The sequence below is a fragment of the Cannabis sativa genome, chromosome 6 (assembly GCF_029168945.1).
Source record: "Cannabis sativa cultivar Pink pepper isolate KNU-18-1 chromosome 6, ASM2916894v1, whole genome shotgun sequence".
Classification (NCBI taxonomy): Eukaryota; Viridiplantae; Streptophyta; class Magnoliopsida; order Rosales; family Cannabaceae; genus Cannabis; species Cannabis sativa.
This window is the reverse complement of record NC_083606.1, coordinates 61,132,837-61,142,398: the sequence shown is the minus strand read 5'-3', so window position 1 is coordinate 61,142,398 and position 9,562 is coordinate 61,132,837. Positions and strand designations below refer to the sequence as shown.

Below are 9,562 nucleotides of genomic sequence, written 5' to 3'. Positions count from 1 at the left end.
GCCTACAGTCTGGTAGGTTCTTCGTATCAACACGGAAGCTTGTCGACTACGATCTTCAATCTCTGCATGGTGAGCCCTTAATGCCTCCATCTCTTTGTCTCTCCATTCAGTGAACATACGCCTCTGTTCATCAAACGCAAGATTTACTGCGGCACGTAGTTCATCCTGATCATGATGCAGAGTGTTGCTATGACCCTGCATGAGTCCGAGCGCAGCACGGAGATTTTGCAATTCGGTTGCGTCTTCGATGGTCGTTTGGGCATTGATTCCTGGCGGAATAGTCATGTTATGAATGCCCCGTCGTGTGCGAACTCGTTATTCCCGCCTCTTGCACACTGTGCGCGCTTTCAAGAATGTGGAGTTGTCCCACCATTCACCACGCTTCCCGTCTGTCCAAGATTGACAGCAGGTGGAACCCTTGAACTCCCTGGGTCCTGCAATGTCGGATCCATCGTCTATGAATTTTCTGGGTCAAACAGAACTCTACGAGTTTGCACCATCGTGTTGAATGTCGAAAAGAGCGATCTGCGATTCTGCTCTCAGTGAAAGCACCAAAATGTTGACTTTGCTTTTAGCCAACGACAATGAGTCTTTTTGATAAGCGATAAACGATATGTCGTAATGAGTATGTATAAGAAAGCAATAATAAGACACAGGAATTTTATAGAGGTTCAGCCCCGAGCAGTTCGGTAATAGCCTAATCCTCGTTATTTGTATTGACTTAAGAACAAGGAAGAAGTTTCATTTTCTTATAGCTCTTACAATAGTATCTCTGAATATATAATTCTTAGATAATAGTATAGCCTTAGCTTAGCTGCGTATCGGCTTATAATTTCTCCGTCCCTTGCCCAGTGAACATTCCTCACTATTTATAGGGCTGGGAAACTTGAGGAGGAAGAGTTTCCTCCCTCGTTACAATGCGCATAAACAGAAAGATCGTGTGATCAATGCTGAATGCAAGGATCGTGGGATTGAGGCTGAGTACACTGATAGTGGGATCGTGTGTATGTCATATCCACGTAAATTGATCCCTGAGTTGTAGGGATTGAGCGGATGACTTATGATGCGAAAGCTAAATTCACTAAGTGTTGATTGCCCTGCACGTCTCGTTCAATATCTCATTCTGGATGTTCCAGCGAGGCATCCTGCTCGGTCTATCGTTCCGAGCAGATGCTCCAAGTGGACTCCACGTGTCACCATTCCCGTGATGCCACGTTAGAGTGCAAAATTTAGGATAACATGCCTAAACTAATAAGGGATTTACCAGAATGACTCTTTAGGGGGTCTATTATAGAAATTTCCTATAGTTTTTATGATCACTTTAGGTATTAAACTTGAAAAATACTCTTTTAGTATATTTATTTGACAAAATATTTTGGGTAAGTCTTCAGTACACCTCTCTAAAGGGATGTTTCAGTAGACTCACTATCTATTTCAGCACTTAAGAACATTTTTTAGTCTAATTTTTTTTTCATGATTGTGTATGTAATATTTATTTAGGACTGCCAGTAAATTTTTAAAAAAATTCAAATAGTTTACAATACCAAAAATAAAATTCACATATTTTGTTATTTTTTCTTATATGTGTGGTTAGTAACTGTTTAAACATTATTTTCAACATTGTGGACTATTAAGAATTTTTTAAAGATTTACAAGTAATCATAAATACCTACAACGTACACGGTCATGAACGATCCTTTAGGAGGGTCTACTACAAAAATTTCTAATAACTTTTAGTCTATTTTAATATTAAACTATAGGAAATTCTGTAGTAGACTCCCCTAAAGGGTCATTTTGATAGACCCCCTACGGGTTCCAGTATTCAGAAAAAAAAAAATTTAGTCTAATTTTTTTATGATCGTGTACGTTGTAGTTATTTAAGGCTACTTGTAAATTTTCATAAAAAGTCTGAATAGTTTACAATACCAAAAAATAAAGTTTAAACAGTTGTTAACCAAACGTATAAGAAAAAATAATAAAATATGTGAATTTTAATTTTGATATTGTAAACTATTCGAAATTTCTTAAAAATTAAAGTGATCCTAAATAATTATATATATTTTTTTTAATACTTTTTCAGTCTCTCAAAAAATTGTATTTTATTATTTAAAAAAAAAAAATACACACTTATTATATTTCTTTTTCTTTTTTATATTTTCTTACTTTTCACACTCAAACTATTTCATACTATTTTTCTTTAATTAGTCACATTTTATAAAAAAATAATCTTAATTAATGTCTTTTAACCTTTACTAAAATATGTTTTTTTTTACTTTCACACTTTTTCTCATATTTTTTTAACACTCTTTCTCTATCTTAAAAAAAAAATTAAGAGCACTCCTCCTATATCTTCCTCTCTTTTATATGATTAATAAGAGTATTTTTTCGAATGTTTTATAGTTTATTGGGAGTTAGTTTATGAATGATTTGCATATTTTAACAAGGTTGATGTCTTGTTATTTTTCTATTGATTTATAACTGTCTTTTTGTTATTTTATAGTTGTTTTTATGTTGTTGTTTAAGTGTTTTATAGTTGTTTATGTGTTTTTTTTTTGTACAGTTATTGGTTAGTTTATATGCATTTTTTATGGTGTATATTTTTAGTTTATTACATACATTTTTTTTTTGTATATATGTGCATTTGTTTTGTTAATTTTATGTTATTTTTTAATTGTTTTTAAGTGATTTTTAGAATATTTTTTTTGTTATACAATTATTTTTTAGTTATTTTTTTATTCATGTGTATTTTTTATGGTGTATATTTTTAGTTTATTCTTGAAAAAAAAAAAATTGGTTGTATGTGTGTTGCTTTGTAATTTAGATACATATATAATCTAGTTTATTTTTTAAAACACATTTTATTAAAATACAATGATAAGATTTTTCTTAATTTTTTTTTTAATTGACACAATGTGCAGTAGTAGATGTTAATGTAAATTTTCATTAACCAAATATATAGCTTTTTATGTAATAAATTAACTACAGATTTTAATAATAATTATGAACACCAGATATTTTACGTGGTTTTATAATTAAAATCTACATACTCCACGAGTCCATATTATTAGGAATATTTATTTGAATACAAAGTATAATTATGAATAAATATAAATAATAGAATTCTCCCTCAATTTTTTCTTCCCTTTTCCCATAAATTCTGTCCCTATTTATAGGTGTATAGGTTAGTAGTTATTTTTATTGGGATCTAATCACTTACAACTGCTGATGAAACGTAGACATTCCCCACGTTTCATTTATATGCACATGGGATAATATTTAATAACTACCCAACTGCTCTTTGTTTTTATCTTTTAAACGGTTATGCTGACTAAGAAGGTTGTTTCTCGTTGAATGCAAGTATGCTTTCTGTCATGAAGGATCGAAGCCATGAATGGAGGAGTTGATCCCTCCTTCGCCATTGCACGTACTCTGGATTTGGGATTCCTGTTACAAGATTTCGAGGTGGTGGAACTCCAGTAAACAATATTCCGTCAAGATCATGCCCAATAACAGCTGGAACCACCTGAGATTTCCTAGATAAGAAGTTGAGACGATCGAGTTTCAGAGTAAGAGATGAGGTGAGAGAGTTGGAAAAAGGATTCCATGGATGATTTGCAGGGGCAGGGGAGGAGGAGGCATGTGCCATAGACGCATGAGCAGTGGAGGAGGAGGCATTCGCCATTGTTGCAGGTGCAGAAACAGATGAAGAAAACGTTCGTCAAAGGCATCTGGTACCATGAAACAGTAGGAAAGTGAAAAATGCTAATTGAGATTAGCTTGACAAAAACTAACCTAACAATTAGAGTAGTCCTTTATTTATATAAGCCACAAGAGTTTGTTACAAAGCAAGAAAGAAATCAAGACAATAACTAACAACTACCTAACCAATACTAACAGATTTTTAACTAACAAAACAGAAAAGTTGTTATGTGTTATCAGTTCCTACTAACCAAGTTTGCTTTGGGCGTGGAAACAACACTATAGAAGATATCAGCCACGCTCTTTAGAATTGCAAGGTTGAAAAGTATATTTGGGAAAAGAACAGTTTTGGAGATGAAGTCAAGCTTTCACAACAAAGACATCACTTCCTGGTTGAGATTATCCTAAGATGACTTCGAGTGGTTCATTGTCTGGTTTACCCGTCAAAAGGAAAAAAAAACAAAATGCAGTCATGGTGGGTATAACCTAATTAGATTGCTGTTGGAATTATATGTATGAGTTTAGGGGTTGTAACACGAGATCTACCAAAGGAAAAAATGGCTCCCTAAGATCAATGTGGATGCTGGTACTTGTTTTATAACCGGCAACTGTCGTCTTGGGCTAGTGGCCAGAACTTCTGATGGTTTACCGGTGAGTGCTAAGAAAGTGTTTATTCAGCAACCTTATTGCGTTAAGTATTTTAATGCAAGTAAATTCTTTTCCCAAGTCTAATGCAATAAAGGGCACTCTAAAGCTTTTATATAAGAAAATTTTGAATTTCTTTATGAATGATGGGCACATGTGATAAGAGATCTGTAAAAATATTTCTTATACAAGCATGAACTCATCTCTAATACTTGAGATACTACTACCAAATCCCAAGCATTCCACAATGTCACTTATTCCACTTTATGTTACAAGTCAACTCTTGAATCTGTTTCCAAGGGAAGAATAAAAAGAAATCTAATTTACATTACACTAGATTACATTACAAGTACTCCACAAAGCAATAGTTCACTATTATTGCTTTTCTTGATGGTTTCTGTGCAAATGATGATGGTAGCTGAACAATTGGAGGAAAAGTTTCTGGCTTCCAAGTAACTAGCATTGTATATATGAGGAGAGACAAACAAGTTGGTTGGAGTTTCTTCCAGCAAAATCATCAAGTTTCAGAATTCAAGTTCATTTATCAAAGCTATTAAAGCATTTGATCAGGGGCAATGTGAAAGACAGCTAGTTGAGAACCAGTCAGACAGGAACCCGGTATGACGGGTCAATCATTTTCAAGATGAACAAGTTTCCCTTATCACCTCTAGACACACTGCCAATGAAACAAGACATATCACCTTTCATGAGTTGGTATTTATTATCATTTGCATATGGTCCATAACAGAAAATCAAAGGAAAATGGCATCTTTTCAAGTTCTACTAATTTTCTGTCAAAACAACGTTTGAGGACATGTTAATGAACAACAGCCACTCTAGTAGAAAGAATTTAGCACTTTCACTAATATCGAATGAGACAAAAAGAAATCAAAACACAATGTTTAGTAAAGAACTTTGTTGTCCTTTTAGGCCACTCAATCCTAGAACAGAAATACAAATGGGGATTATTGCAATTGAAAACTGACTGAAGTGAGGCATTTGATAAGATGTAATTCTGAAGTCTGATTAGTAAACCGCCGTACAAATAAAAATTTCTCCTCTTTTTTTTTCATTTGCTTCTTTCGGAAAAACATTTGTGATATAATTTTATTCTAAAAGATATATTTACCACTTGAAAAGTGTATTATAATTATAAATTACTACTGAGTAAATCAAAATAATAAATTATTGTGATTAGAAAGATTAGTCTTGGCTATCAATATCATAAATTCTCTTGCTTTGCTATTATTTATTTTCTTCCATTTTTGTCAAGGCTCTCAGACCATAAAGTGCTCATACTAAAAGACAAAGGAATGAGATGTCTTAAGTTAAAAGGATTTAACCGAACTCTCATATCATTACTATTTCTAGTTAGTAGACTGTATTAAGAATGTCTTCCTCCATATCATCAATATATTGAGCAAATAAGTTTAATATGGTTGGAATAGTAAGGATCATTGATGACACAAAGGCTGTTTTCTTTATCATATCTAATTCTTTAATTAATTCTATTTTCCCTAAAGAACATTAGGAGTATGTATTTTTAGCATCTATAGGACTTAGTTCTCAGCATAGATAGTGAATACGAGTTTCAAGCTGTATGAACAAAAAATTTCACAAAACCAACCTACCAGACCTCTTTCTACACGGTAAGAGTTTGTGTTTTTCAAGCAAAACTATAAGTTTGAGGTCCTTTTATATGTAACAGCAAATTTCAGGAAATCAATTTAGCAAGACTCTTTGGATGTCTTATTTGTTTTGAGGTTGATATATGCATATGTATTTGTGATTTTCAAGGATGTTTAACTTACCGTAACTCTTCATCCAAGTATGTTATTTCTAATTCTCCACGGGCTCTATCAGGAGCTTTAACTGGAATCTGTATATCATGAAATAAGCAAATATGAATTCAACCATCATAGAAAACAGTTCTACTGATCACATTTTTTTTACATGGCTGAAGCCATTATATTATCAATGAAGAATTAAGCATGTATCAGTAATTATTTAACCGAGACATCAAGATCAGACTACGAACTACCTTTTATGAAATCTTATCTATTGTAATGGAGAGAAAAAAAACTTGGAACGTTGTAGGAGAACTAAAATATGTTAGAGCACACAAATTTGAAATTAGTTAAAGAAAGTAATTTATTAAAGTTTAAAATAGGTGTCTAGAAGTTCCAGCATTCCCTAGGAAAGAGTTTTACCAATTTTTTACCCCTATGCGAAAATGGTATTGCCATATGATTTTGTTTAATCTATAAAAATGAATAATGCTAGGCACAAACTCATTTTAAAAATAGTGTGGTCGAACCTATAAATAGTGGGCACAAATTAGAATGATTCGACATCACATTCAGACATAATATTATAAACCAAGAAGAAGAATTTCCCTTCTCCAAAATTAGAAAAATAAATAAATATATAAGAAGAAGAAAAATACTTACAAGACCTCCAATTTTGAAGTAATCAAACTTTACTGCCACCTTTCTTGAGTTTAAAGGTGTTAAATCTGCCGTTACCTACAAAACGTTAATGAAAATTTTGAAAGAAAAAAATGTGTTTAAGAGTATTGTGCATGGTGGAAAATGTTATCCTATGCTGCTAACTCTGAGTTGAATGAAAAAAATTCACTTTGGAACTTTGCAATAGCATGTGTGGTAAGATGGGTTTCCCAAGGTTACAATAGTTTAATGATTTCCTTACATTTTCAATAAAATAGTATATTTGAGACTGAATCTTCTTGAGAAAAGCTATTAATATCTAATGTTAATGACCTACAATACAACATGTTGTAATCAACAGAGGATTCCAAGCCTTTTAAACAATGAAGCTGTCATATGTTTCTTGAACTGTTCCCTCAATTACTACCAGTTGGAGGTGATTAATGATTCATTAAAACAAATTAATGCTTTGATATAAGGCTTTACAAACATGCTATTGAGTATTGTACAGCCATGGATCATGAAGCTGTGGCAAAAAATACAATAATTGATTAACAAATATAAGAGAGAAACCAATACCTGATTAAAGAAAGGCCAGGATTCCATATTTTGCGCCCTAAGTGTCTCCACATTGATAGCTTGGTAATTTGCAATTGATCTTAAAAATTTAGGTCTCTGTCATAATAACATTATTTATGCGAATGTCATTTGAACATGTATGAAACAAGTTTTTAACTATTGGTTTGACAAGAAACTGTAGTAACAATTGTCATATTGATGTCTTGTGCCAAATAGAAAATCTAGTGATGCATTAAAAACAAATGATCAAACTAACTGCCAAAAAGATGGAAGTAACATAAAATGACTAAAGTATTACCCTTTTAAAAATTCCTAAGGACAAAAGATAACTGGGAAAGACATTACAGGAGTTGAGACTATATAGAAATGTGCAGACCCTTTGTGATAAAAAAGTTGAAGAAATAAAGAGGAGATGTTTACGTTTTTATGGAGAGAGTGCATTTTCCTGAGGTATGTTATAATTTTTCATCCCCAACACAGTGCAACAATACGTGGAAAAGAACATAATTACTTTATTATTACAAAAAGAAGCAAATAAAATCAATATTTTTCTAGTTTTGGGTTTAAGCTCAGGACCAAGCACAAGGCTAGAATATTCTAGTTTCTTGAAATCAGTTCATAAACTGACTTATACAAGTATAAATAAGGACCTTAAGTTCCTTCCTAATGTGATCAAAGTGTCCGAGTCTTGGTGTAATCACTTTTGTAATTATAGTAGTAATAGCTTTTGTGCTATGTTGTTCTACCTTATCTGACATAATTAAAAACATAAACAAAGTGAAATGAGGAGTTGAAATTCACCCCGGTTTGCAAAATCGATCTTGACGTAGTGTATATGAGTTCCCATTTTCCGTCCAATAAATCAGATTTAAGTGGCTCTTTTGTTGGATTAGCTGCTTCAAGTTTGCGGGCAATCTATTTAGAGATAAATGCAAGAATCAAAACACAAAAATGTGTACACACATTAGTAATAAATAATGTAAGATAAATTACAGCTCAAACTTTTCCACAAAAGAATCTATCCTAAGTTAGAGATTCAAGTAAAATAAAAGATGTTATACAATAATAGTATATGGGGCATCAAAGAGGCCTATAGGACCCCAGAACCATATGCAGCCTTTTATAATTTTGTATAGGTCAATCCTAATTATTTAATATCATAAAAAAAATCACACAAGAGATTTAATGATTATCATCCATACAAAACAATTATCCTCCAAAAATATAATGTATGCTTTTGCTTACTAACACTTATGTTGGCAATCTAAATATCCTTAAAGCCCCCAATCAGATACAAAATTCAAACATGAACAATATTTCCATTCCTCAACACACAGTCACACACACACACCATACAATTACTCCATACATTTTAAGTAATGCAATTCATTTCAAAGGTGAAAAATCAATAAAACCCAAAAGTTAAGTATAAGAAAGGAAAAAAAAAAAAAAGGAAACCTGATCAATTCTCTCCTGGTCTTCTGGGGTGGCCTCTGCGCCACGATCAAGAGGGGCAATGGCCTCGAGAAGCTCTTCCTTGAGCTCTGTAGCGTCTTTGCCTTTTTTGGGCAAGAGTGAAGAAAAGAATGAGACATTGGTTCTCCACTTGTGGGGATCAGAAGTAGTAGTTAACGGCGTGTGGATGGCGGTGAGGGGTTGGGAGGTTGGGAAGTAGTGATTTAATGGCGTTAATGTCGGAGAAGAAGTGAGGAGTAGTCTCGGAGCTGAAGAAGATGAGGAAGAATGGAGGGTGGGAAGGGATAGTGGAGAGTATGAAGATAAGAAAGCCATGATTATAAATAATTATGGGTTTTACAGTATGTATTATGTAATGTATGAAAGTTGTGATTATTTAAGTGACAAAGAGTTGGTTGGGATAGCAGTTGTGGGATATTATTTCGTGAATCAAATCTCTTATCATTTTCTCACATAATAAGATAAAATTTCTCAAAAAGGAAAAAAGACAAAAAAAATAAATAAATAAATAAATACTCTACAAACAGGACAATTGTCAACCAAGATTAATGGATAAATACGATTGTTGAACTTGTGTTTTGCTTCTTTCCAAAAAAGAAATAAATAAATAACTTGTCTTTTACAAAAATTACTAATTAGATTTTCTATTTTATTAAATGATAAAATGAACTTTATATTTTTTAAAATAATAAAAATAAGACTCTAAGCTCAATTTT

The 9,562-nt window shown here is 32.5% G+C and overlaps 1 protein-coding gene across 2 annotated transcripts; it reads right to left on the bottom strand.

Annotated features, from left to right (window-relative positions):
• Positions 1-3,014: 3,014 nt before the first annotated feature.
• Positions 3,015-9,296, bottom strand: LOC115695666 (probable plastid-lipid-associated protein 4, chloroplastic). 2 transcript variants are annotated; one of them, XM_030622724.2, is made up of 6 exons: positions 8,829-9,290; positions 8,172-8,285; positions 7,371-7,466; positions 6,795-6,869; positions 6,156-6,223; positions 3,015-3,728 (listed from the first exon to the last, which is right to left on the bottom strand). In XM_030622724.2, the coding sequence occupies exons 1-6, from the start codon at positions 9,159-9,161 to the stop codon at positions 3,719-3,721; spliced, it is 696 nt and encodes a 231-aa protein (XP_030478584.1). In that variant the 5' UTR covers positions 9,162-9,290; the 3' UTR covers positions 3,015-3,718. The 2 variants fall into 2 exon arrangements, with proteins under 2 accessions (XP_030478584.1, XP_030478583.1); XM_030622723.2 differs by lacking the exon at positions 3,015-3,728 and adding an exon at positions 4,455-5,020 and having other exon boundaries at positions 8,829-9,296.
• Between the last annotated feature and the right edge of the window lie 266 nt (positions 9,297-9,562).

Excerpts from the sequence above, each read along its gene's own strand:
- LOC115695666 (XM_030622723.2), bottom strand. The coding sequence starts at position 9,161 with ATGGCTTTCTTATCTTCATACTCTCCACTATCCCTTCCCACCCTCCAT. Across the intron at positions 6,224-6,794 it reads ACTTCAAAATTGGAGGTCTT|ATTCCAGTTAAAGCTCCTGA; the intron begins GTAAGTATTTTT and ends CATGATATACAG. Across the intron at positions 5,021-6,155 it reads TACTTGGATGAAGAGTTACG|TGTGTCTAGAGGTGATAAGG; the intron begins GTAAGTTAAACA and ends TTTCATTGGCAG.